The 27,665-nt window shown below is 45.7% G+C and overlaps 2 protein-coding genes across 2 annotated transcripts; one reads left to right on the forward strand and one right to left on the reverse strand.

Moving 5' to 3' along the window:
* Nucleotides 1-59: 59 nt before the first annotated feature.
* Nucleotides 60-20,503, reverse strand: ACO2 (aconitase 2). Its single transcript, NM_204188.3, has 18 exons — nucleotides 20,443-20,503; nucleotides 15,513-15,655; nucleotides 14,158-14,416; nucleotides 11,954-12,046; nucleotides 10,068-10,226; nucleotides 9,454-9,604; nucleotides 8,080-8,184; nucleotides 7,749-7,840; nucleotides 7,379-7,484; nucleotides 5,951-6,108; nucleotides 5,159-5,232; nucleotides 4,358-4,469; nucleotides 4,039-4,161; nucleotides 3,698-3,853; nucleotides 2,383-2,574; nucleotides 1,391-1,523; nucleotides 969-1,090; nucleotides 60-560 (listed from the first exon to the last, which is right to left on the reverse strand). The coding sequence occupies exons 1-18, from the start codon at nucleotides 20,476-20,478 to the stop codon at nucleotides 417-419; spliced, it is 2,358 nt and encodes a 785-aa protein (NP_989519.2). The 5' UTR covers nucleotides 20,479-20,503; the 3' UTR covers nucleotides 60-416.
* A 279-nt stretch (nucleotides 20,504-20,782) lies between these two features.
* On the forward strand, nucleotides 20,783-26,786 carry PHF5A (PHD finger protein 5A). Its single transcript, NM_001277376.2, has 4 exons — nucleotides 20,783-20,856; nucleotides 21,249-21,272; nucleotides 22,809-22,975; nucleotides 26,090-26,786. Exons 1-4 carry the CDS (start codon nucleotides 20,805-20,807, stop codon nucleotides 26,177-26,179), a joined length of 333 nt encoding a protein of 110 aa, NP_001264305.1. The 5' UTR covers nucleotides 20,783-20,804; the 3' UTR covers nucleotides 26,180-26,786.
* The last annotated feature ends 879 nt before the right edge of the window (nucleotides 26,787-27,665 follow it).

Genomic DNA, 27,665 nt, shown 5'->3' on the forward strand with positions numbered 1-27,665 from the left:
CAGTGAGGGGAAAGGGGCTGCGGAGCAGGATTACGAATACAGTAACACGAGGCAGAAGAGATGGTCACAGTCTTTATTTCCACTTTAAGTCTTTAGCCATCAGTAAAGTGAATGGGCAAAAAAACAACCAACTGAGCAGGCAAACCCACTTTAGCTGGTTATTTCCAAATATAAATAACTGTGGGACAACTGAAATTGAGCCAAAATAGAAAAAGGGAGCTGGGGAATTTAAAAGACAAAAGTAAGCCTAGCTGCACTCCCTTTTCATAGTGTCAGTGAAGAGGAAGTGCCATAACAAAAAGGAAGCTATGGTTACATTTGATCAGATGTTTATTCCAACAGTAGGCATGGAATTGCACTTTCATGAAAATGCCAGAGCTGAATCGAGTCCAGTGCACCGGGGGCATTGTGCGCACTTAGCTTGATTTCTGCTGCAGCTCCTTCATTCTGTTCAGGGCACTGCCAGCCTGGAACCACTCGATCTGCGACTCGTTGAAGGTGTGGTTCAACATGATTGTTTCTTGGCTCCCGTTGGGATGCTTGATGATGCATTTCAGAGGCTAAAGGAAAAAGACGGTGGTTCTTATTTTCTCCCTTCTTTTTCAAAGGAACAAGTTAGCTCGAGCTTCTCACAGGAAAATCCCTGCATGATTCTAAGGAGCTGAAAACAGGGGTGGTCTTAACATAGAAGTGTGGCTGAAGTTCCTTCTAGGGACCACTCCTGCCTAAGGCACCAAGTCTGAACTGAAAATATCCTAGAGGGGTTTCTCCTAACAGGTCAGGGTAAGGTGATCTGATTCCCCCCAGCCCTCTAGCCCCCGCTGCTGGTGTTGCAGCATCCCCTCTGGCTGGAAGGCTGCAGGGCCACTGCTGCCTATGCTGTCTCAGGCCCTCGCACACAGCTCCACACTGTTCCCCACCAGTGGCTCATCCTTGAACCCGAGTGCAATGACAGGACAAGCAGGTACCTTTCCAGGAGCAAAGTCTGCCAGCCCCACAATGCTCAGCTTGTCCACAGGATGAATCTTGTTGTAGTCTGCTGGATCCGCAAAAGTAAGAGGCAGCAGACCTTGCTTCTTCAGGTTGGTTTCTGCAGAGAACAAACCACTGAATCAACTCACTGCAGGGGATCAGGATTACTTCGTGGCTGCTCAGTGCTTCTCCAAGTAGGAGTTCACCAGTAATTACGAATCCAGGAGCAAAATGAGTATATCCACTGTTCGTGCCATATCTAACTAGATACGTAACAGCATTCCTGACATGAGACCGTGCGATCTGTCAGCAGATAGAGTTCCTTTCCATAGGCATTGAGCCCTGAGGCAAGGTAAACATCTCTTCCACCCAAACCAAACATCCTGTTTATATACACTACAGGGGAAGTGCAGCTTACCGTGGATCCTGGCAAAGCTCTTGGTGATGATCACCCTGCCCCCTAAGTGACGTGGCTCCAAGGCTGCGTGCTCTCGGCTTGATCCCTCACCATAGTTTTCATCCCCAATAACTGCCCATTTGACACCCATTTTCTGTGATAAAAGAAGAAGATTTAGAATTCTGCAGCCACTCAAATGAGGAATTTACAGTAAGTACAACCCCAATCCATCTAATTTCAGTGCAACACCACTGACGTTGCTGTGCTATAATACGTCCTACCAGAAGGCTCCCTTTGGTTCTAAGGACAGAAAGAGAGGGACTAAGAACTTCAGAGGAGTTAGGCATTGCTGTTGTTGGCTAACAAGGACTGAAGACGATTGCTTTTGGGATCCAGAGCAAATCCTTGTCACCACGTTTCTTTACACAGTCTTGTGCTGAGGCAGAACTCACACTGGCTGTGATCCCTGCTCTACTTTTTGGAAGTCATACTTCCAGCTTGAACTTCAGTCTACCAGAGGATCCCACTTGAGATCACTGCCAAGCTGTCCAGAGAGTGAAAGGCCATTTCTTGAAGTTCTAACCCAAGTTTTAAAGAACGAAGAGGTCAAGATATTTATTTCATCGTTAGACTAGTCAGGGGTTAATTCTTTAGTTCACATAGTAACTGAGGTCCATCTGCTTAGATAAGAAGGTGGGATTTAGTCGCAGTCTGATGACACAAGTAAGTTGTGAGTGCCTAGAAGAGTTCTTCCCCTTTCATCTCCCCTTTAATCTAGGGTTTCTGGTCCCCTCTGGGTCACAAGATCATCCTCCCTCAGCCTCACAGCAGGCAGGGAAAGAATCTTCTACAAGAACTGTCACAATCAGACTAAGTCCCAAGAAAAATCCTGAACACTGAGTGAATTCATGACTGCTGTTACTTGAGCCATAGGGTAGGGTCCTCGGTCTTGGCACAGACCACACAGAGCACAAACATCCTCTTAAAACAGATGAATCAGGAGAAAATCCCACCTTATAGTAACGGGCTGTGTCTGGGACAGGCCCAAACTCCTGGGTTAGTGCATTCCTCACAGAGTTGGCTTTGCCATTTTCAATGTTGATAGCGCCAATGAGCAGGTTGTTGGAGATGTTGTCCAAATGGCCACGGAATTTGAGCCATGGTCCAGCAGCAGAAATATGATCAGTGGTGCATTTCCCTTTTACCTACGGGGTAGTAGAAGAGATGAGTATATTAGGATGGATCAGGACTTGATGCTTCCTCACGCTTTTTATTCTGAAGAATCTTCACATCTCTTTTTAAAAGCACAAACCCAAGACAACTGCATCTGTTACACAATCAAGGCGCACCAAGGCAGAACGCAGTGGTCATTCTGCATGCTTGGATTAGAAACAAGATCCCCATTCCAAAGGGCAGAAGTACAAAAATGAGGTTCACCATGACATCTTGTGCCATGTCCTCACTTCCCTCAGCAGCATGTTCAAATAGCAAAAACAATTGTTCTTCCTGTTACAGCTCAGCCTCTCTGCTGGAAAAGCTCAGCGAGATGCTAAGTGTTCCCTCTGAGTTTCCAGTCTGTACGCAGGCCTTCTCAGCGTGTTGGAGCAGAATTCCCAACAGAGAGAACAGCTTTCCTACTGGCAGTCTCACAATGTTTCCAAAGGAATTGTGTGCGTCAAACAAGAACAGCTCAGCATGGAAGCATGGCTCTTGGGAATACCTGAGGCTCTGCCACTGAGAACCAACAGTGCTTCTGAAGGACAATTCCTAAGGGACTGTATTTCTGCACCTATCACTGTGTTAACTGAAACTTCCACTTTGTGAACTCACCACAGAGGAAGAGAAACTCATGTCTTCCTTAAGAGACTGAAATGTAATGTTTAATTATTATGAAATAAGAGTTTCTCTTCCTGTAAGACAACACAACTACTGATGGATGAGAAGATTCTAACAACCTAATTTCAGACAAAATACCTCTTAGAACTGTCAGGTATTAGAGATGCTGATGAATGGTTATAACTGGGAAAGATTCTCCAGACTGCAAAGCATGGGTGGGATCACATTCCACAGCGTAACAAACTTTGTTTTTCATGATATTAGCTAACAACTAGCCCCACACAGAGAAGTCTCTTAGTTACATTAAGTGTAGTATTGGAAGGAAACATCAGCACAAGAGAAGGAAGACCCTTGTTTCACTTCCCATAATAATGCAGCTCTAGGGGAAGAATCTCAGACAGCTCAAGGCACACCAAAAGCCTCTAGTAACTGATGTGAAAATCCCTGTTCAGCAGCCCTGCCACAGCTGGTGTTCCCCTCTTTGCTCCTGACCTTGATGAGGATCAGCATGTCTTCTAGATCCTTGCCATCCCACTTATCAAAGGGCTCAAGAAGCTGGAGGCGCTGGCTGGTGGGGCTCACATCCACATGCTGCCCACTGCCATCCTTGGGAGGGTACTGATACGTGTCCTGGCCTGGGTCAAAATCCTTCCAAAAACAAAAGGAAAAACATCAGTCTCAGCCAACACTAACATCACTTGAGGAGAACATGAAAATAATGGCAACTGCACCAATTACAGCCTTAACATTAAGGAAGAGGTCAGTGCATGGAAGCTCCCCTACTACACATAAAGAACAGTGACAGGCCTTCCCTCCCCAGACCAAGCAGTTACCAGCCTAGGCAGCTCATCTGCATCAGGTGCTTCTAGTTTAAACTTCTTCCCATCTGCTCCTGTCAGGAAATCTGTCTCAGGGTTAAATTTTAGAGTACCAGCAATGGACAGGGCTGTGACAATCTGAAAGAAAAACGACAATTAAAAGGCACAGTTTTCCTCTCATCTCTTCACTTGAAAATCCTATGCCTAAAAAAGATAGCAGTCAGAAAGCTCTCATAACTACACACCAAACTACACTGTGTCTCCTTCTTAAGAGAGCAGAATGAGCTCCCAAGACACTGAACTACCCCACGGGCTCCCTGTGGCTGTCTCTTACCTCTGGGGAGGTCACAAACGCGTGAGTCTCTGGGTTGGCATCATTGCGACCTGTGAAATTCCGGTTGTAAGACGTAACTATTGTGTTTTTCTCTCCTTTCTTTATGTCCTTCCTGTAAAAGAAGGAAACACACTTCTCAGATCCAAAGGGAATATTGCTTCTAGATGTCTTGCTGTTAAAATCCCCAGTCCTAACTTTGGTATCAGTCTCTGTCTTTGAGAAATGTTAATTAGTGCCCAGACATGTTCTCCTCCCGTAATACAGACTCAAAACCAAGGACAGTGAAAAGCCAAGTCAGACACTGATTCCCAGAGTAGTTTTCATAGACCATGTTGTGCACTGTTGAACTGTCTGAACAATTATCTACTAGAGTATGTACCTTTGGACACCTCACCATTAGCAAGGACAAAGCGTGTGTCTCCCACCTCTCTTACCAGGAATTTTCCTCCCTGCCACTCCAATGATTGAAGCCAGACCAATAACTTATCCTATTTTAAAAGAACCAAGCAAACTGCAGCCCATCTTGTCGAAGATGACTAATCTCTCTCTCCATTTTTCCTGCTATCAAAAACCTACAGATGTGGCCACGTGTGGTCTTTTTGCAGCTTCATTTGTCTAAAGGCTCAGCTTAAATCCGCAGTCTTTCATTTCTCCTCCTCCAGTGCACATCACGCAGCTGTGTCCAATGGCTAGGGTGTGTTTAATTCCTAGTGTGTGGAATTTATAATTAAATTTGGCTTCACGGAGCGCTTTAGGAGCTAAAAGATACAAAGCTAGAGAGAGGTCCATCTTTCCCTTTACCTGTCCCACTGGCCAATGCATGGCCCACAAGCATTGGCAAGAATCAGCCCTCCAACGTCTCGCAGGATTTGCGCCTGGGGACAGACAATAATTTCATTACCAGGAAGAAATCTGGAATACATTTCTGGTGTTGCTCTTTCAGAGAAAGAGGACACTCACAAAGCACCAACCCACAAGCATTCCTCTCCTTGTTTCACTCCCAAGTTTTGAGTCTCTTTTATGAATACATGGAGTTTGATCCCAGTAAACTCTAAGTTAACGCTCAGAAAGGCACAGGAAGGCTTTACCATCAAGTTTCCAATCTCTACCTATTTTAAGTGGAACAATCCAGCTACTCAGATATTTCACTGAGAGCAGCAGCTGGTCTGATTAATTTTCTGCATAATTCCTGTCAGCGTAAGGATTGATTTGGTAGAAGTGCAGGCAAGAATGTGCCTACTCAGTGCATTCAGAACAGGATTCAATCAAGAGGGCAGCTTTTGAAGAAGTCCATGTAAGGACTCATGTAGTTGGTCCCCAGGCTGTGACAGCATCCAACATTTAATATAAGAACCTATTAACAAATTGTTATATTTTTCTTCCCATGCCAAACTGTTCTTAAATGAGAAAATAGATCAACATATCCAGTCAAAACACTGTCTAGGTAATGTCAGGACCTGGGGGCATAGCAGCACAGGGCTGGCTACTAGATTAGTAATTGTACCTCTAGTGACAGCCACTCCAGACTCCTGAGTATTGCCTGGAAAAGTTGAACATGTATTGCTTGGAAGTGTAAAGGGTGGTCATACTCACGTAACCGTCCCTTTCAATGGTGGCACGGATTTGCTCTGAGCCTGGTGTGATTGTGAACTTTGATTTGCACTTCAACCCATGCGCCAGTGCCTGCTTTGCCACTGCTGCAGAGCGTCCCATGTCCTCATAGCTGGAGTTGGTGCAGCTGCCAATCAGGCCTATGGGGTTTGACAGACAGAGACAGGAAGGTGGTTACTGCAGCCATGGTTCCAAGATGCTCCTCCCTGACCACCTCTCAGCAGAAAACACAAGGGACAACCTATTCCACCAGCAAGGAATCTAACACAGTTTCAGGTGCTAACACTGCCAAACCTCCCAGCAAGATCCTGTGGTCACAAGCAATCCTTTGTCAGGTTGTGGAGCTGCTAAGTCAGAACATGCTATCTGGCTACTAGTCTAGTTATTGTTTTACAAGGTCAGAGTGGCACCTACTTGCACTTTGGTTAGACAGATTACTACACAGAGGTATTCATCCAGAGATACAGAAAGGGCTTCAAATCAAGATGAAAAGAAACTGAAGAAATGACAAAAAGAGGTAGGTGCCTCACCATTCAAATTGAATGTTTTCCAGCCCTCAAGCATACACTTTTTTTTTTTGCTAGCCAAAGAACCCACTGACATTTTTTTTCCTTCTGAGAAATTTACACACCCAAGTAGCTCACCTCAGTTTTCTTGGCTAGACCCCAAGGTACCATTCAGTTTTGGTACACACATCCTGTAGTCCTTGGATAAAGCATGCTTTGTTATGGTACAAACACCACATAAGGACACACTGTGCTGCACTGACAGTACTCTAGTGCTAACCAGTAGAGTAACTCTTCACTTCAAGTTACTTCAAGTTATTTGTAACAACAGTGAATAACAAGTCTCCCACCTGCAGTGTGGCCTTTACAATGTATTTGCATTCTTTTCATTCCCACCTGGAACATCCCAAGAGAAGCCAGCCATCGGGCTACCATCCTACAAACGTGCAGGTATCCAAGCCTGCTCTTTAGGACAAGAATTAACTTTCCTAGGTCCTGAGAGCTCAACAGCCAATTGCAGGGAGAACTCACAATCCTGTTCCTGACAGATCTTTGTTCAAAGCCTGTTGCATGGATTTGACCAAAAGTATTATTCAACAAGTAACAGTACTGTCTACCCAAGTGTTTCAAAGTTCCCAACAAGGGGAAAAACTTGCCTGCTTCTTGAGATTAAAATCTCTCCAGCCATCCCAGATCTAGGCCACATGTATAGGATGAGAAGAGACTACACTTCCCAGAAAGTTCACATACCTACGAAGATGTGACACTAACCCAAAACCAAAGGAGCAGTAATTACTGAGCAGTAATTAAGGGACTGGATCGCAAGCTACACGACCAACCACTTCTGCCAAAACAGCAACATTCATGCCACAAAGATGTAGACAAAAGAATGAATGCTACCCACCAACTCTGATATCAACAGGCCAGCCCTCCTTTTCTGCCACAGCACCAACATCTGACACAGGGTGCGCCAGGTCTGGTGTGAAAGGTCCATTGATATGTGGCTTCAGCTTTAAGAAACAGCGACAAAGTCAGAAATTACAGTAGCCAAGAGAAAACCTCAGGCAGCAGCAAATAAATTCCTTTCATAGCTCTATATAGAAGCTGTTTAGGATTCACCTACACAAACACCTGAGCAGAAGCTGTCAGTGGAGCAGATCTGAGTGTTGTTCTAGGATAGCCAGGGGTGTTGCATCCAACTCCCAGTACAGTCCTCATTCACACAAATAGTCACATCACAACATCCACGATGGCAAGCAGGAAGAAAGCCTTACCTCACTGAGGTTGATTTCTATCACCTGGTCGTACTGACAACCAGCATCTGGCACCAAGTATTGCTGGAACTCATCTGCCAGTGCAGCTATGTCTGGAATGAGAAAGAAGGGAGATCTGAAAAACTGCAGCAAATACAAGGGAAAAGAAGACTGGAACAATTGAACACAGGGTCTGCAAAATATCTCCCCAGGCACTTAATCTACAGACCCCATTCCTGTACATGCCAGGTCAGAAGTAACAGCAGACAAAACTGTAGGAAGGTGCTGCTCCCAGAATACACCTTCACTCAAATCCATGCTTCTACCCACTTCAACTTTCAAGCTCTCTTACCAGCTCGCCCAGTCTTGCCCAGGTATTTCTTCATCCGGGTGTTGTAAGGGAAGACTGAGGTGGTAGCTCCAATTTCAGCTCCCATGTTACAGATTGTTGCCATTCCTAGAAAAAGAATGGGAGAAAAGATCATGAGGTCAATGATCCAAGTCCAAGACCATCCAATTCTTCAAAGGTCAAACCACAGAAAAGGCAGTAAAGCCAAGAGAGATAAGGTTCATTAGGCATAAAAACCTAACTCTACCACAGACAGGATGCACTGACTACATAATGGCTGGTTCAGTCCCTAATGTTTCTGATCAATACTATGTCTGCAACCAGACTTTGGTACAAAGAAGAAGTTGAAAGCCACAGTGATTCTTGATCCTGGAAGGTCTAATAGGGACTCCTTCCCATATGCACTGAGCACCAAATATACTTACAGCAGTGAGCAGTGTCTCTGCTACCCACAATGAGCGTCCGGTCTCTCCCTTGCAACTTATTTATCTTTACTGGAAGAGCCAGAATGCACTTAACTATATGAGAAATCTGATGAGTTGAGTAAAAGCTTCTGGTGATTGAGTACACTAAAAAACCATTTACTCGTGGCAAGGGACCACCCGGTGCTTTTCAAGGACACAGCAATGAAGCAGTAGGAGATGCTGTTTTATGTTCAGCTCCCCCTGATTCAAGAGAAGAAAAATCTAAAATTGCTCTCAGTTTGTAAAAACCAAACTATCCAAATTGTAGCCAAGCCATATGAACAGCAAGGAGAAGTCCAGCTTGAAGGCGGCATTTCAAGCCAAAGGAAGTGACACGTCCCATACTTTTGTCCTGACAAGTATCACAGCAGACAAGTGTAATATCTGCTCGTCTCAATTCAGCACCTGAGACCCACAGTCGACTAGTGCAAGACTCCAAGTTAAACCACTGCTTTCTGGTCTTCCCTTTGCTCTGCTTTTTGGAGAAGTTTTTCTTTAGCAGATGTCACAAACGTTGCCTCTCTGTCCACAGCTTATTTTAGGCTGAGCTGAAGATGTCATCCTTACCAGCCCGGACATCTTTATCCTCCAAGCATACAGCAGAATACCTCCATCCTTACTTGCATCCTGACAACACCATCCAACAGGATTCTTCATAATTAAGTGTTCAGTGTTTCACAAAGGTTCAATGGAGAGAGGCCTTTTTTTCCACAGAATGCTACCTCATTACACCACCCACACCCCTGCCAGCTTGCAGAGAACCAGACTGATAGTTTGCAGTGCATTAATCACTCAGCCTGGCTAAGAGGGAGTATATAACACTTTCTGTATGATTCCCTTCCCAACTTCTGCAGACAATAACACCCACCTCCAACAACACTCAGCTCCAGATAAGAGATTCCTGCTGTCTTACCAGTGCAAGAGATCGAATCCACACCAGGCCCGTGGTATTCGATGATGGCACCTGTTCCACCCTTAACAGTGAGGATGCCAGCCACTTTCAGGATCACATCTTTAGGAGAACTCCAGCCAGAAAGCTTCCCAGTTAGTTTTACACCAATAACCTGAGTAACATTAAAGATATATTAGATTAAATATATATTATACTGTAGATTAAACATATATATATGTTATATATAAATATATATATATATGTAGATTAAATATATATTATACTGTCATCGTTTCCCTTCAGCAGCCAAAATAATTCCTCATACTTCACAGAATGTGGGTAGTCACAACACCACAAGGGGGAAAAATCCTGAAATACCACAGCACGTGCACAAGGGCTGAACCCAGTGACAGGGCCAACTGAAGGGAGACCACTACTTGCCTACTTCTCTCAATCTCTGAATAAAAAGGCTGGAAATGGAAACTCAGAGCTGCCAATGAATCACAGACCAGCTGTTTGAACCAATGTGTGATTACAAATAAAACTGTTAATTGTACATAGTGCCTAACATAGGTTTCTTATGTATCTTAAATCTCACCTGCCACAGAGAGGATTAGTATTGCTTTTGCTCCTACCTTTGGGCATTTGAGCTCCCAAGGGATTCCTGCCATGACATCTACAGCATCAGCTCCACCCACTCCAATACAGATTCCTCCCAAGCCACCTCCGTTGGGGGTGTGTGAGTCTGTGCCAATCAACATAACCCCAGGGTAGGAGTAGTTCTCCAGAATGATCTGAAAATAAAAATGGATCGTTTGCTTGCTTGTTTGTTGGGAAAGAAGGGGGGAGACAGCAAGGAAAACAACAAGAACAAGAATCTAGATTAGTTTTTATTTGCAGATTTCAGTAGCAAGAAAGTAATTTAATTTGCTTTGGATTGTAAGTTCAGCTGTATTTCAAATTCCTATCAAAGGAATGACAGAACAAGGTACCAAGTCTTGGCCCAAGTGTCCTTGCTCATCCCAAGACAATACAAAAACTTAAACTGTGATTTTCCATTTTCCACTGGAAGATGACTTCTTTCCAGTAACCTCAGTTGGAGGCTCAGGGATCTGTTTCTCAGTCTCCAACCCTTTGACTCAACTGCTGAATGAGCCAATTCACCCGTCCAGTGCTAATGAGATCTTTTGCAGACCTTATGGTCCCACAGCAGCAGAATATCAACAGGTCCCTCCAATCCATGCTGCAGGCAAAAGCCTCATCACATGGAGGAATAACTCACAAATACACCAGGAGGCTGCCTTTCCCTCACTGCTGATCCCAGAACAGCCTCAGCAGAACTCAATTAGCCCTGTATTGTGAAAGCTAAAATTTTGCCGCTAATACTTCTAGATTTACATACATGTACAAGAAAGGTCGCTTCCAAGGCCTCACTTTGCCAGAGCTGGATTCTGAAGCTATAAAGCATGTCCAGTTTTCTCCAACCAGAGAAAGTAAATCATAAGAAGGCTGGCAACAACTGTAGGTAGCTATGTTACCACACGACAAACATTATGAGTGGTTTCAGAGCAGAAGTGATCTGAAGTGTTCCCCTGAGTTTTTGGAGAGTTCACCTGTTCTATTTCATTTCCCCGCTGCATCACGCTAAGTAAGTCATTCCATAGCTAAGAAAAGAGAGCAGAGAGCTCTTAACTGCACCTGGTCACAAGCTCCGGGCTGAGAGGATGTAACAGTAGTCATCCGTACCCCTCTCCATTCCTTTTGCTTCTTCAATTTGCACTTCAATTTTTCCTACCTGCATCTCAGGAATAATGTAAAACGTCTAGTAGACATACACAGAAAATCAACCAAGATCAAGTCAGGGAAATCTGGCTAGAGGTATTGATTTTAAAAATCAAAAAGCCTCATTAAGTGATAAGTTATCTTGGGATGGTCATCTTTTGAGATGCAAGTGCTGCAACAAGATAATCTCAGACATGAAAACTACTGAAAACTGTTCTGTATTTTATCCAGTTGAGATAGCAATTAGTTATGTGGTGGTGTTGAGTACTTAAAAGTCAGCTGCTCTAGTTGGTGTCCTCATACACTTTCTTGGTTTACTATGGAACAAAATGGAACAAAAATGTATATAAAATAGTCCCCAAAAGGTGAGTTCCTAAAGCCTCTTTTCTTAACACTAAAAGGAATGCATATTAGCCGTATGTAGCCACTTCATGGCACCACTTTACTGTTCAACCATATCAAAATGAGCCAGTATCAAAACAGTAAAGGTTCTCTGATTCACGTGGCCTGCTGCTGGCACTCACCAATCATGCATCAGGTTACAGTTTGACAAAAATAACCTCTAAGTAAAAACACTGTCATCAAGACAACTGAAAGAGAGAAAGCAAGAAAGCTCTCTTGCCTCAAAGAGAGTTGCTCCTCTGAACTGGTGAAATTTCTAAGCGTTTGTGCTATGAGGTAATGAGGTATGAGGTAAAAGAGCCACTGAGTGTTCAAAGACTGCAAATACATACGTTACCTGGTGAATGATTCCTGATCCAGGTTTCCAGAATCCCACTCCATACTTGGCACCAGCCGTGGATAGAAAGTTGTACACCTCCTGGTTTATGTCCTAGTCACAGAGGAGAACACACAATATTAATAATGCATGTTCTTCCTTAGACCATGAGCTTGAACACATTCCTTCCTACTCAAGCCTGTCCATAGATTGTTCCATGGTTTTGGAACAGCTAGGTGGTGCACATCACTCCCAAAACCTAAAGAGATGAGTGCCAGTCTGTCAGCACAGGCCACTTAATTTCACTCAATTTCGTCCCACTTGCAGCTCTACTAATGCATCTTTTTGAGTTTCAATTCCAAATAGCACAATTAAAGGAAAACCCTGACAATAAGGTAGTTGAGAATGCTCTGGTTATTTCTTGTATTCTCACAGGGTACTTGAACCTGTTTTTCACTTCTTCTGACCCCCTCCTTCCTTCTCTGCCAGCTGTCTCCTTTGTTTTACACATGCTTTGCAGACATTTCTAATCTCTCGGATTAGCATTTTGGCTTTACTTTTATGGATGAAGAAGTAGAATTGGAAGTTGCTCACTGCCAGGGGAGTTGGTGGGTGTCATTTCTCATTCTGTTGAGCCTCCTGCTAAAGCCTCACACAATGCTGCCTTTCTTGCTGCACTACCACCATTACTTGCAGAGGTCACACCGTGAAAATTGCTTGTGAGAATAACCGCGGTTGCCAAGGAAGTACAACAGTACGTATGTTCTGATAACTCTTGGCAGAAGAGTGGCAGAGTAGATAAGATAAGGGCTAGCAGAAGAGAGCTTCTTAAAGACTGTTTTCAGGCAGCTATGTTTCAGAATAAAGAGGAAACTAGGATAATGGAAGAACTGCCTCAGCACACACTTGCTGAAGTTTCCCATGAGGCAGCAACAGTTCTTTAAGCCCTGTTTTCCACAGGGAGTCAGGTCACTTTACTCTGTTTGTTCATCTCTCCCCCAGTAAAGTATGACGATGAGCCAGCCAGGAGCAGATTCAAACTACCCTCTGGTCTGCCAGCATTCACTGTGTGCCAACTGGCAGCTTCAGAAGAAGGCAAGACCTTTACTTGGTCTGCTCAGAGCAGCTGGCAGAGGAGGACTCTACTCAGCTTAGCAGCAGAATACCATGGGCACTACAAGGAACAAATAAAGGAATAAGGGAGAGAGGAAGACAGCTTCTTTTCTTCTCTTCACCTGCTGTCTTATTTAGTAAGGTCCCAAATTCTTAACCTCACAACTTCAGCCTAAGGCAAACTGTGGAGCAAGAACTCCCCAAATTCACTCCCAGGCAGCATAAGTTGCTTTACTCTAGACTGAAGGAAAAGAAAAAAAGAAAAAAGAAAGAAAAGCAGCAGTTACTTCAACATCAGGAGTTTCTGAGAACAGATACGGACTACAATCTTAAAATCCATCTGAACACCCATAAAGGGCTAGACAGATTCTTCTGTTTTGGTACCAGGATCCAAGTCACAGATCCTTCTGGCTATGACAATGGACTCACACTATGCCCACTTGGGGGCTTCCTCCATCTCCCTGCTATACTAACAGGATGTCCTTCCATGGCAGACTTGCTGTGGTATGTGGAGCAGAGGTGCATGCATCTATATTTGACAGAAATCTCTAAGGACGAATAAGCAGTAAAAAGGCAAAGGGGAAAGTTAAAGAAAACAAACACCTCAGTGAACAAGAAGTTGGACAAACAACACTGGAATTCTCAAATAAAGTACAGTATCCTTCATGCCCGCTTATACATTTACACCTGTCCTCACTGGCCCTGAATGCTGCACATGCTTCAGTAAGCATTCAGCTAATCACATGCAAGACATCTGGGAAACAGAAGTAGTTATCTGCTCCCTGTTCACAGTGTAAATCAGTGTGATACAGACATGTTCAGGATATTCTCTGTACAGTACATGTATGATTCGTTTTTTACTGTTAGCAGATTAAGTCTAACTCTTCCCATTCTCAGGGTTAAACCATATAATGGAAGAACGTGGCTGAAAAACTCCCAAAGTCCTGCTTGCTCAGTTTCTTCACTGCATCTGACATACCTACAGAGCTGACCACCACAGGTAACCTGGTATCATGTCTGATTTCATAGCTGTTCTGCAAAAAAAATGAATCTCTTCCCAGAGCGGAAAGAGGCCTTCAAACAGTCTGAATTTAAGTCTCTGCATTATTCACCTTGGCTCTTCGAAGATCCTTTTCACCACCTGACTGAGCTTCTATGAGGTGATCACAGTGGATGGTGGAAGGCACGGCCACTTTCGGCAGCCCGCTGCTGATGAACTGTAGCATTGCCATCTGAGCAGTGGCATCCTGCATGGCCACACGGTCAGGCCGCAGGCGCAAATAGGTCTTGCCTCTCTCAATCTCCTGTTTTGCTGGATCATCCAGGTGTCCATATACAATCTTCTCAGATAAGGTCAGGGGACGGTCAAGCCTGGGGAGACAAAGGAATTTTGCATCTGCATGTTGTCTACTTTGACATTTGCCCTTTTAAGGACGTAACTGAATAAAGATACTCTTTGCTTCCTTTTACCACTCAGGCTACTAAGACATGAATACAGACACGTGCATGCTGGTCTTACAGAACTAAAATATCAACTGGTAGCTCACTGAAACAGATGGTTGGCCCAGAAAGTTCAAAAGGATACAGACTGGTGTCACTTTTGCTTTCTCATGTAATCTCTCTATACAGTAAAGCAATGACTGTTCATTTCTCAAGGTCAGACTTCAGGCCAGAGAATGAGGAAGCAAGACAGAGGTCAGACCCAATTCACAAGTACGAGAGATCAAGGACAAGTAAGGAGAGTTTTGCGACCACAGATCTTTAGGTGCTGTAGAGTTCTACTGGCTGTTTCAGTTGAGGAGCCTATTTATGTCAGTGGTGAGATCTCGTGAGAAGGAACCAAGCAGATGCTATGACTTGAAATGAGAGTTACCACATCTAACAAAGGATGCAAAGACCAAAGGACACATCTTACAAACCACTGACAAGGTAAGTGGAGCAGGAATGACAACTCAGCAGGCACACAAGCCTCTATCAGCAGATTAAGGTCACCATGTTTACATACATTACAAATTCCTAGCCCTTCTTTTTGTGCCTCACGCCTACAGTGGAATACAGGAGAACATTCACTGTCAAAACAAAGTGCAAAGGAGCATTAACCTACAATGACCACTACCCACGCATTGCTTCCCCAGAAAGGTGTGAGGGCCAATACAAATGCTCCAGAAGGAAGGCGTTAATAAAAGAGGACAGAGCCCTTTCTAGCACCTCCTCTGCACTGACCTGGTTCTCTACATGTCAGTGCTTCATCGTAACCTTCAACCCTTCCACAGTGCCCCACTGCCACTTGGAGACATTACAACCCATATTTCACTATATTTGCAACTGTCACGGCTCAGAGCTGCTCCACCTAATAAACACACCCTTTGCTAGAGCCCTGGGATGGTCTTCCCTCCCTTCCCATCACTGCAGAGCTAAATTCTGAGCATTGAGCTGACCTTTTCCCTCTTCACTCCTCCATTCTTACCTCTTACGGACGATGTTGATGTTCTTCTCCAACTTTTCATAGTTTATGTATTCATTAGGCTCAAAGTGGCTCATGGCCACCTTGGCCCTCTGGCATAGAACAGATGCAACATGGTAGCGCCGTATCCCACCATTCAGGGCATGCTGGAAAAAGGAGAGTGTTAGTGTTGGAACCCAGAACTGGTATCACTTGGAATCACTCATTGGTATTGAGTTTACACTGTTGGACTAGCAAACAACACTGAATGGGAATAAGCAGACACCTTTCTGCTCCACCATCACATACCAAGACCTCAGTGCAAGGTCCCTACGCAAAAGTCCCGTAGAACATGGGAGAAGAGCAGACCGTGGCAAGGCACCATTTACAGCAGCTGACCTCAAAGAGACAGGTCAGTGCCAGGGTTAAAAGGCTCTCACACAGCTTCGAAAGCTGAGTCAGAGGGCAGCCTTCATAAAAACCTCCAAGGATTTGCCATGTACATTTCTTAACATCCTTTGAAAGTCTCCGTTGTCATTGCTGGAAGTCTGGAGCCAGACACAATACGAGTGCGGAGTTCTCTCTCCTCTGGTATTACAATTTAATCTGAATCCTGTTTTTTCTATTCATCCTCCAGTTTACAATGACAATATTTCAGTTAGTACAGGTTAGTAAATATACCAGTGTCACACCTGGTGTCCCTCGTGTACGTATGATCGTATGTATGACTGTAAATGAGCAAAGGTCCTCTGTGCACCACAGAATCACAGCACCAACCACTCGTTTTGCACAACCAAAAATGCCAATCAAACCTTTAGGTCACATCTTTTTCATTTCTCCCTATAAATATTTTTCCCATGGTTTTCTTGATAACAGTATTCAAAACATTGCTTAAAAATATCAAGACCAAGAGACAATGTCAGCAATTTTTATCCAAATCTCTTGTTTTATTGTCTTTTTTATAACGTTTGTTAATATTTTCCATAATAAAAAGTCCAGGAAATCCAGGAGAGAGCACAGCAGCCAGCACACTAGCAATAAGGGTGTTGGTTGTTTTCTTACCAAACAATCCTAAGATATTAGATACACATCTCTCAGTAGGAGCAATGCACATCTGCAGCATTTTAGCAGCCATGCACCCTTTTGGTCCAAGTAAATCTGAAATAAACGTGGTGGCACAGGGGAGAGCATTGCTGGAACACAAGGGCAAATGAAAGGCAGTCATCAGATTTCAGCCTGCCGCACTTTTAAGCTCACAACTTCCAGAATATATCACAGATGTCAATGGTGAGATGACGACTTCTCCTACTGGAGAACCAACCACCACTTCAAAATCTGAAGCAGGGCTCTCCAAAGATCTGAAGAGAGATGTAAGGACTTCCTATCAGATAAAAGTCAGATAGTATCTTCTCAGCTCCTGCATACATACCTATGTACCTTTTTTACTTCATGAAATGGCTCATTGACATGCAGTATTCATTAGAATACCACGTAAGCATTCAAATGGTAATCACAGTAATAGCAATACAAAGCAGTTGACTTCTGTTTGATCCCCACTAAAGCTCCAGATGCCAGATACGGAAGAGAAATGAGCCTGCCTGAGAAGGATCGCACCTGGAGCTTCAGAAATAGGGGCACACGAGGACTGCTCTGAAAGCAGTGCCTCCCATTTTATTACATTGGTTTGTGATGTCAGAGGCAGATGGTGGTGGTATGGTCGTGGTATGGTAGTAGTGGTAGAACCTTCCCACCAACATTCTGTTACATTCTGTTGCCACGTGACAGAGGGCAGTAGAGGGGCAGTTTGACAGAATGGTGTCTGCCACAGAAGTGTGTGAACCAGAGGTGTATCACTGAATTCCTCCATGTGAAAAAAATGATACCCACTGACATTCATCAACGCTTGCTGAACACTGACAGAGACCAAACAGTGTCTATGTGAGCACAGCGAGGTGGTAGTGGGTGGTGCATTTCAGCAGTGGTGACAGTGACATGAAAGACAGGCCATGTTCTGATCAGCCATGTCGATTTCTACAGGAGCGGCACACAGGTTCTTCTTCATCACTGGCGAAAACACATCGCTAATGGTGGTGCCTATGCTGAAAAACTGCTTTGTAGCTGAGAATTTGCTCCTTCAGACAGTGCTACTGTGCTCTTTATATCTGCTGGCGTTTCCATGGAGGCATTAGTTTTGGAGCAACCTCCATAAAACTACAAGATTAAGTCACAAGACTGAGTTTCCAGTTTCATTTTCTCCCACTTTTCTCTGAAACAAGAAGTGCTCCACGGGGTTTCTTTGGTATTTTTGGTTTGTTTTTGGTGAGTAGTGACAACAGCCATAGGAAGTACGTAGTCAGCATCACTAGGTTGCACCCAGCAAACAGCTGCCCAGCGGGCTCTTCTCATCTGGCATTGAATTTGTTTTCCCTGTACCTGAGTGTCCTTTACTCAGAAAGAAAAAGAAAAGAAACCTCTGCAGGGCTCCTGAGTCTATCAGTATTTTGGTAGGTGAAAAGCTTCCCCTCAGAATTGGTGAAGACAGCTTACTAAGTGTGTCATTGTGTTTGAATCCTTCTTAAGGAAGCCTACTCTTATCTATGTGGACTTTGAAAGCTCATCTGAAAAAGCCAGCTGTCTTGTAGTTAGCTCACAGCAGTAAATGGCCAGATCTAAGTTTGAATTCTTGAAACTCACATTTTGGCATCAGATATGGTAGATACATCCAGTAAGCATAAAGCCTGTAGTCAAAAGACTAGAAACTTTGCCACATGCTCTCCTATCCCAGAAAGCACTCCTAGAAATTCTAACTGAAACCCAAAATATCATTTTTCCTCCTCCTCCCTGATCTAAGAACACTAGCCAAGTTTCCAACGTTGACCACGATTCAGCCTAAAAAAAGCAATAAGGTATAATCAACATGTAAATGCAAGCTGTTTTCCCAGACCCATTTCCAAGGAGCAGCCAAAATTAGTGTTCAGAAGATGGGTTTAACTCTAGCCAACACAGTTTTCTTGCCAACATACACAAAGCTCACAAAATGCAATTGCTTTGTATGTACCTACAAGACCTTCAGCAAACCCCTGACACTTCAGTCAGTTTCACAGTGCTGTTCTTTCGGTCGTTCCTTAGCCAACGTGGCTTCAGAAACAAGATGGCTCCCAAAAGCATCTTTTAGAACAGCATGAAAAAGACCTCTGTCCTCCGAGTTAAGGAATCATACTATAAATAGGACTGTCAGCCTGAACTGGGCTAATTCCAGTTCATTTCTCTCTAAGATAAGCTTCCTACCTGGTTCCAACTCCAAAAACCTATTCTAGGAGGGGAGATGTGCAGAACCAGCGTTAATAGCACGTGCCATGCTCAGTGCTGGCACTACCACAGCAACTGGCAAGAGGAGCCATGTTATCATTCCATCTCTAGTCTGCTATACAAGAGTAAAACTATTATTTGCTTCCTACAGTGACCAGCCAGAATGATTGATAACAGTCCCTTAAACGGGGAAAAAAGCCTATTTTGAGTCTGATAACATAATACTCCCAGAATACTAAAGTTCATGCATTTGCTGTGCTGACACACATTCACTTTAGTACACATCCAATTGATGTGATGTGACTGCACACACCATAAAAGGAGAACCAACCCATTATTCTAATAAAAGATTTGCCTATGTTTTATCAGCAGTTGTTTCTGTTCAAAGTGCAAAGTAGCAATTATTGAACAGTCAATGATGAATACACTGAGATAATTGCAATGATGCCATGCTGTAACATTTACTTTAAAAAAGCAATGCTTTTCTAAGACATCCGCACTGAGAGCAACAAAGTAATATAAAATGTGAGTTAGAACCACAGAATCACCGAATATCTTGAGTGGGAAGGGATCCATAAGGATCATCAAATCCAACTCCTGGCTCCACGTGGCACCACCCAAAAATCAGACCCTATATGTGAGAGTGTTATCCAAACACTTCTTGAACTCTGGCAAGCTTGGTGATGTGCCCACTGCCCTCTTCACAAAGTGCTTTCAGAGCACTGCACTCAATGATCCTTTATGTGTTCCTTCCAAGCTGAGATATTCTGTGACTCAACGATAAGGTTATTGCTGCAGCTCCCTGGGAAGCGGGAACACCCTCCCCAAGGTCACAACTGGCAAACGGAGCAGTCAGAGCTCCCAGCTTCACCACGTGGCTTACTGAGGGCAGCACAGCAAGCAGCACTACAAGAGAAAACGGCATTCTATCTGCCTCCTAGGCTTTAAAAAACAATGAAGTGCTTATTAGCGAGTAGGCGCTAAATGGGATAATGTCCTTAGTACAGCAGTGCCTGTGACGGGCACGGGCAGATGTGCGTTTTAGAGGTCACAACGGAGAAGACAGGGAGGATCGCTATGCATGCTGATTCAAGCCATTTGGAAAATAAAATAATAACAATACAAAGATTATTTATGCGACTGCCCGGCCTTGCACGGCCCCTTTAACACGCAGATCCAGGGACCCCCGTCGACATGAAGGGCAGCAGTTCTGGAGCCGGGCAGCCAGGAGATGCGGAGCGCTGCGCTCTCCCCAGGGGCACACGCTGCTAACGGCACGAGATTAGGAGGAGCCCGCGGAAGGAGGAAGCGCGGCCCCAGGCGCGATCTCTCGGCCTACTCGGGCGCGGTCACCTTGCGCTCACCTTGACGGCCAGCGGTGCCCGGAGGCAGCGGGGCCCGCCCGCCACCGAGGCCCACGAGCCGGCCGCGCCGCCTCCGCCGGTGCGGCCCCGCCATCGCCATGGAAACGGGCGTGGGGCCGCGCCGGGGACGCGCTGACCTACACGCGGAGACAGCGGAGGCCCGGCCCCACGCTTCCGCCCGCGGCCCCGCGGTCCCTCGGCCCGCCGTCCCGGAGGGTAGCGGCCCTCACCCCGCCGCCCCGCCCGGCCTCGCCCGGCCCCGCCCGTCCCGCTGCGCTCACCCGCAGCCGAGCCGCCAGGACGCAGTACGGCGCCATTTTGTGCACTGACAAAGATGAAGTCGCGCCTCGATGGCGTCAGTCGGTCCTTTTGATACCTCCGGCGCGTGAGTGGGGGCGCCGAGGGGCGGGGCCGAGCGGGTCCTGGCAGGGAAGTACGGGCGGAGAACGCGGCGTCCCCCGGGTGGGGGTACGGGTGTTCCCGGGGTAGAAGGGAGCGGCGAGACAGACTGAGTTTGAAGCACTACGCAGAGCTCTGTTACGGGTCGGTGTCCCCTCTCGGAGCGCCGCTTTGTCAGACGCTCTCCACACCCCTGCCAGGACCGGGGCACGGCGGTAGAGCGCCGAGAAGTGTCGACGGCGCCATGGCGAAGCACCACCCGGATCTCATCTTCTGCCGCAAGCAGGCGGGCGTCGGTGAGTACCGGCGCGGCCTCAGCCCTACGCACCTTGACGGTGGGGTCGGGCGGCCGTTCGACCCCGTTCGGCGCCGTTCGGGCCCGCGCGCGTAGCTTCCCGCTCTTTCCCCGCCCTCAGAGCTCGGGGTTCGTGGCGCTTCCCGAGGGCACGCCGTGCGCTCCCCAGCGCAGGGATGGGGCTTTGGCTGCGCGGGGAGCGCGGTGCGGCGCTGAGTGCGGGTTTCCTTTCGGCCGGTGGGTGCCGTTGGCCGGACGCCGTGCGCGGGAACTCTGTGCCGGGTGGGTGTGCCCTGAGGACAGGCGTCGCTTGTGTTCGCCTTCTAACTGCAGCCGCCTTCCCGTTTCTGCCCCGAGTAATATATGTTTTCTTAATTCGTTTTCTTCTTACAGCAATTGGAAGACTCTGTGAAAAATGTGAGTATATCTTCTGCGTGTCGTTGTTTGAGAGCCCAGCGCTGTGGTAAGAGCCTGCAGCCCGGTTTCTCTTCTCGCTCTGCTGCTGCCTTGGTGTCACAACCAAATAAAAATGGCGGGTGGCCGCAGCTTGGGATGGGAAGAGTTGCCCGTGTATTGGCCTCAGTGTATGGAGCGAGTGTGAGTCGGTGAGTGCTCGCAGCCCACGCAGACACAGTGCAGGCTGCTCTGGAGGGTGTGCTGCAGCAGTTTCAGTGGCTGCAGATGCAGTGAGTTCTTGACCGCTGGATTCCTCGTCATCCGGAACGCAGAGCGGGCAGCCTGATGGTTTCAAAGGAGAAGAAAAACACGTTTTTGGAACCTGAGTCCGCAGCTGGAGAAGGGTTCCCTTCATCATCTCATAGAACGGGAGGTGGATGGAGAAAAGTGCCGTCTAAAGCTACAACAGATGAATATGCAGAAACAAATATCTGTGCAACCCTACTGCAGGGAAGCTGCTTTGGCAAGAGTGTTGGACCTGATGATCCCCGGAGATCCCTTCCAACCCCTACAATTCTGTGCTAGTGCTCACCTATAGCAGAAAACAAAGAGCACAGTCAATGGTTAGATCTTTGCAGGAGCTCAGTACAAGTAAGCCTGCTATTTCTAAGCTCTAGGAAATGTTAAAAACAAGCAAAGTGAGGAGAAGCACAGTCTGAGGTGATGGAACTGTTTTCAGGAGTGCACAGAAGTTAAACAGATTCCCAGTGGTAGTAGCTGAGGGCAGTCAGGACAGAGATTTAAGAGCAGGTTAAATGAGCTGTTTGTGGGCGTCGGGATTAAATGCCTTGGGAACTGGTAATAAGATATGAAGCCTTTCATCTGGAGGTCAGAGTTTTGGATCAGGGCCAGTACAGCAGAGACTGTCAATGGCATCTGATGGCTGTTTGCCTGTATGGATAAGAGTGCTTGAATTTCACTCAGTTCCTTGCGAGAAAGCAAGAGCAACCCTGTGAAGTGGCTGTTTATGCCAGTTTGCCCTTTCTTTGGCCTTCTCACGGATGAAGGATTAAAAGCACCACAAGTACGATCTCCTGTCCCATCCCTTTGAGGGCAGTAACATCAGACTTTTGTTGATGTGGCTCTCTGGGAGATGCTTACACTGCTGCTGTGTAGGTAAGGATGCTAGTCTTGTCCATCTCGTATTTTTTCACAAATGAAACAGTAAGGGAAGTTTGCAGAGTAAAAGTGATGGCATGAGGTAAGCAGTGTTAGCTAGTCACGAAGGACATGCCTGTGGCTTTCTTCTCTGGATGTGCATATGTGATTTAAAAAAAACACCAGAAAGCATCTTGGATATGGCAGGCTGTTGGCCCTTGTTCCTCTGAAGTCAGTGTGCAAATACAAAGTTGCACCTTGTGCCTGTAAGCTAAAGTTCTGCGGTCTAACTGCATTGTCTTTGAGCAGACAGGCAAGTTCTTTGTCCAGAAGGCTTTTCCTCTTTTATGTGGGGTGGAAAAAAGGATGCTCTGTAACCAAAGACTGCTTTACTTGCAGGTGATGGCAAATGTGTGATCTGTGACTCGTACGTGCGGCCCTGCACCCTCGTGCGCATATGTGATGAGTGTAACTACGGCTCGTACCAAGGGCGCTGCGTCATCTGCGGGGGCCCAGGGGTGTCTGATGCCTACTACTGCAAGGAGTGCACCATCCAGGAAAAAGATGTACGTTGTCATCCAGTCTCCCGTAGAATTGCTTATGCCTTTGTTTTATAGCTATGCTTATCTTTAAAGGGACTTAGAGCTGGTGATATTAGTGTTAGGACGTTGGATGCTTGGCTTCCACTCCCAGAACTGGCACTGGTTTTCATTACCTTGCACTTTTCTTTTTCTGTTGTTGGTTCCCAGTATTTGTGGAGTGTTTTGAGATAGCGAGCAGTGCCCCGATTCTGCATCCCAAAGGATCCTTGAGTGCTCTGTGATGCATACTCACAGTTCACTTCCTCCACATGCTCCTTGTTACCACTTCCAGCTGTTATCTTACTAGATCTCTCAGCCTAGGTTTTATCAGCAGCAGAGATATTTTAGATGCTGCAAAGGCAGTGGCAGGATCAGCACTTCACTGAGTCCGTGATCATACCATACATGGTATGGTCATGCCACTGGCATGTATGGTACTATAAGGCCTACAGAATCACCATCCATGTTTAGCTTTATGTTACAGTAAAGTTAGCTCTTAGTGCCCTTTGTCCTTGCTCCACTAATTGTCTTATACAAGCTAAACACTTCTTGTATAATTTCAGTGGGATGTGATTTTTTCTTTTTTTTTTTTTTTTAATTCTTGTCTGGAATGGCCTATATTGTAAACACCTCTTTTTCTGCTAATCTCTTGTTTCTATAGCCTGTGCTGTTTAATCTCCTCTTTCTGAAAGATAGTTGCTGTGCCTGTGCGATAAGGTAGATGTTCACTCTCTAGGTATTCAAAAATATCCATCACAGTGAGTGCAAGTCATGAAGAACTGCCAATGAAGTAGTAGGAAGACCATAGGGAGACGCAAGAACATGATGCTTGCAGTTACAGTGTGCCAGATTATGGACCTAACGGAGAGTATCTGTTAAGGGTTGTGTGGTTTTTGGGTTGGATCCTTTGCAAATGTCATCTCCAGCACACCCTGATGTCAGCAGAGCGTGCTGACAAACAGCTCTGTTTGATTTAGAGGAACGTGCTCAGCCGACTGAGCTGCTGCTTTAATTTTCTGCAGCACCTGTATTGTCTCTAGAGGTCTTGCAGGGCAAACCCTGATCTGAATTTAGTCAGTAGATCTGACAGGACCACAATCTTTCTTAGTATCTAAGTGTTATATGTGGATAGAAATGCTGTTGGTTGTGCTGCCTCCTACATCTAGAAATGCTGTGAGAAGCAGTAGTTTTGTTGACTTGTCTGTGGAACCAAGGCATTTGGTTTGGCAGTTTATCAGTAAAATAGTCATGATTATCTTTACCAATTCATATTGATTCCTAATGGGTATTTTTCATAATCTAGTCTCATCTGTAGGTTCAGGTGTGAAACAGCCTGCTGCTCTGGAAGGGAGGGTTATAGAGAATATAGAGCTGGAGGAGCAGAATAGCAAGTCAGAGTTGAGGTATTTTGATAGCTGGATGAAATCTGCTGTAGGAGAAGACCATTGCACTGTACCAGCAAACTTGTACATCAGGAACTATTGCAAATGTGAATTTGCAGATCTACAAGAGCAAGTGACAAGAATGACTTGCAGGATTAAACAGAGCTGGCACAGGTGTAGAGTGCTCAGAACAAGAACAGCCAAAGGTGGTACACATCACAATTACAATAGCTGGTGTTGACCTGAGCAGAATAGGAAAAGCAGACAGACACAGCTCTGCACCTGAAGCTCTACCACCCTAAGGCTTCAGTCACAGCACTTACCTTCCTTCATCCTCAGATTGGGACTGAAAAGGATCAGGAAGAAAGAAATCAGATCCTAAAATGATGGAGGTGGATGCTCTTAGGCACACAACACAAAGGACCTGGTTAGCCTTGGTTTGTGCCTCTCTGGAGAGAGGAATGGAGGTATTGTTTCACCTCGGTTCTGTCTGTGGATAAGGTCCAAGATCTGCCTTGTCATCCAGGACAGATCTGAGTTGCAAAATATAATCCTTTCTTGGGGGACAGGAGCATGCTCATATTCTACCTCCTTGTGAGGGGGTGGAAGAATAAGCAGAGCCCTGCAATAATGCTGTCAAGATTGTCACAGGCACCCTGGTTTGTGGGAGGTAAGGCTTGGAAGAGTCCTGCTGCTGAGGTTCCAAGTCGAATAACAAGACAGTAGCTAGAGATGGGTTGTGGCAGGTGATTTTCCCCCCCCCCCCCTACTCTTTTCTTGTTACTTTTACTATGCAGACCCTCCCCAGCAGGTCACTTCTCCCACACAGGAGCCAGTACTGGTGGCACAGCTTGAGTGCAGTTTCTGCAGTGGCTGACATCTGCCCAGAGGCTTTCTAAATCGAATCCAGTCAGCCTTATGCAACAGTCAAGGATGTGTTCTGCCCGTTGAGCCCCTTGGCTGCTGTTGCCAGCCACAACATTTTGCCTTCAAGAGTTATACAGATGCTGGGCTCAGGTGGCTCACTGACAAATGGTCCGTGGTTTGCAGAGAGGTGCATGTCTCTGATTTGTGTTTGCAGCTATGCCTCTGAAATGAGGCTCTCTTGCTCCCATTCTTGTTGGTTTTTGTTTTTTGGTTTGTTTTTTTTTTGCATACCTTCTACTGCAATTCAGGTATAAGATCTTAATCTACATATCTGCTCTGAATAGCTGTCCTCTCCCAAGATGACCACATAGGCTCTGAAGTAATCAATCCAATGTGCAGGAAATCTGAGATTCACTTTTGCTGTCGCAGCTGAGAGAGGTCTCTAAACACAAGAATGGCTTAGTGACATCTAAAGCAGCAAGATTCTTTGTGGCTAAGGAGGGGAAAGGTTATTCCTCTGAGCCTCGTAAATCCTCTGTATCCTAATTTAGAAAGAATCCAGTCTTGAGGCACTGAGCATCCTTTTCATTAAACTGTTATACGAGCTGCTTTCCATCTTCACCCTGAGGAGGAGAGTGTCCTAGAGTAATGTTAAAAAGGCATCTACCCTTTTTCCTCTTGCTAATAGTAACCAGGATTTGAGGGCAGTTTGCCTTCACAGGTGTTTGAAATGTGTGTTGAGGACAGGGTGGGGAGAGAGTGACCTGGGATGAGCCTCCTGGAACTGTGTATGTGATGATGGTGTTCTCTTTGTTCAACTCCCACTTCACGTTCTCTTTTCTTTTTGCAGAGAGATGGTTGCCCTAAGATTGTCAACCTTGGCAGTTCCAAGACAGATCTCTTCTATGAAAGGAAAAAGTATGGATTCAAGAAGAGGTGATCCTATCTGTTCACAGCTACACCTCCTGTCAGGTTGGCAAGAGGGTCTTGGAACATCTCTGGACTTGACTATTACTGAAAACCAGATGACTATGTTTTCTAAAGCAGTACAAATTCACTATTATACTTGGTGCTGAGAAGGGACTGAAACCTGACTGGAACTGACTATCAGAATGAGTAAATGTGGACTGGCTCATGTTTTTTACAGTAGCTTTGCTAGTAGCTGTCTCAACTCGCTCAGAAATATCCTGGTGGGCAATCATTTGCATATGGAGGAGAGACTGGCTCAGTAAAAACCAAGTGCCGTTGCTGGCGTGGAGAAAAGCTGTGCTTCCCTTCTTACCAGGTCTCCTCTCAGCTGTTAGAAATCACCCCGCACGTTGGTACCGAAGCGCAGAGGGCGAGTCTTGTGTGTCTGCTCCCTGTCCCTTCCTCCAGTATATTTCCATACTGCCCTGTTCTGTGAAAAAGCTAGCACCATTAGCAGCTGGTGCTTTCCTAGGGAGAGCTCAGCTGTTCCATGTTTTCTTTGACAGATTAATCCAAGGCCCTTTCTGTAACCACTCCTGTAGGATGCATACCAATAAAGCTTCTTCTCTTGTTTTTTATTTTTTGTGTAACAGAAGGATTTCTCTCTGGTTCATTCTGTGCCTAGCCTCTCTGGAGCTTTCTGGGGACACAGAGGATTAGCCAAGCTAGAACTGTACAATGGGTTATCAGGTTTCCGACAGTGTCTGCTTATGGCCATGTGACCTTGCTGCAAGGAGCTTCAGGGAACGGCTATTGCTTTTGTGCATGTGTGATCCCAGCCACTGATCATTTTGTCCTGTAGCATGAGGATCGCTGAGCTTGTAACCCTTATCCTAGCTAAAACGGCCGTGGATGTTGTTTCACCATGCAAACATCCAATCCCTTTCTAAAACCTACTAAGCTATTTGACTCGCTGTCCTGTTCTTGTGAATAAGTTAAAGCCTTCCCTGCTGTAACTGGAAACCAACTATTGTGCGATAGGCTATTAGCTGTATGCATGCTGAAAACCAGGGGCTGCTTGTTTGTCAAATACCAGTGCAGGCTAAAAGCGGTCTGTTTGCTCAGCAGAGATCTGGAAACGGGTGCCTTTACGCAGAGGGATAACTGCGTGTGTGCCCCAGGTGGTTAAATTAGGGCTGTACCATGCCCCATGGTCCTTAAGGTCTTCATAAAGCACAGTGTGTTCTCCAGTTAGGGCAGTCACTGCCTGTATAAGGCACCTTCTGGGATTTCAGTTATTCCCCTGAAGCTAGTACTGATTCCTCTAGCTTCTTTCTGATTTAAATGTCTCTTCTGCCTATTGTAGCCGTTTAGGTATTTCAACTAAGAGAAAACAAGCAGACAAATTGTGATCTTCTTTCCCATAAAAGTCATTTCCTGCTGCTGTAGCTGGCTCTAGCTGTGAGTGGTCCTACAGCTATCTCAGCTGTTCCTCCCTCCCCCCCTGGCAATTAATT

Source organism: Gallus gallus, chromosome 1 (assembly GCF_016699485.2).
Source record: "Gallus gallus isolate bGalGal1 chromosome 1, bGalGal1.mat.broiler.GRCg7b, whole genome shotgun sequence".
Classification (NCBI taxonomy): domain Eukaryota; kingdom Metazoa; phylum Chordata; class Aves; order Galliformes; family Phasianidae; genus Gallus; species Gallus gallus.

Bases quoted from the DNA above. Each gene is read 5' to 3' on its own strand.
- ACO2 (NM_204188.3), bottom strand. From the start codon at position 20,478: ATGGCGCCGTACTGCGTCCTGGCGGCTCGGCTGCGG. The intron at 10,227-11,953 runs GTAACGTATGTA...TTTTATTTTCAG, and splicing joins GATCAGGAATCATTCACCAG to ATCATTCTGGAGAACTACTC. The intron at 6,109-7,378 runs GTGGGTAGCATT...CAAACCCCATAG, and splicing joins GCCTGTTGATATCAGAGTTG to GCCTGATTGGCAGCTGCACC.
- PHF5A (NM_001277376.2), top strand. From the start codon at position 20,805: ATGGCGAAGCACCACCCGGATCTCATCTTCTGCCGCAAGCAGGCGGGC. The intron at 21,273-22,808 runs GTGAGTATATCT...CTTTACTTGCAG, and splicing joins TGGAAGACTCTGTGAAAAAT to GTGATGGCAAATGTGTGATC. The intron at 22,976-26,089 runs GTACGTTGTCAT...TTCTTTTTGCAG, and splicing joins GCACCATCCAGGAAAAAGAT to AGAGATGGTTGCCCTAAGAT.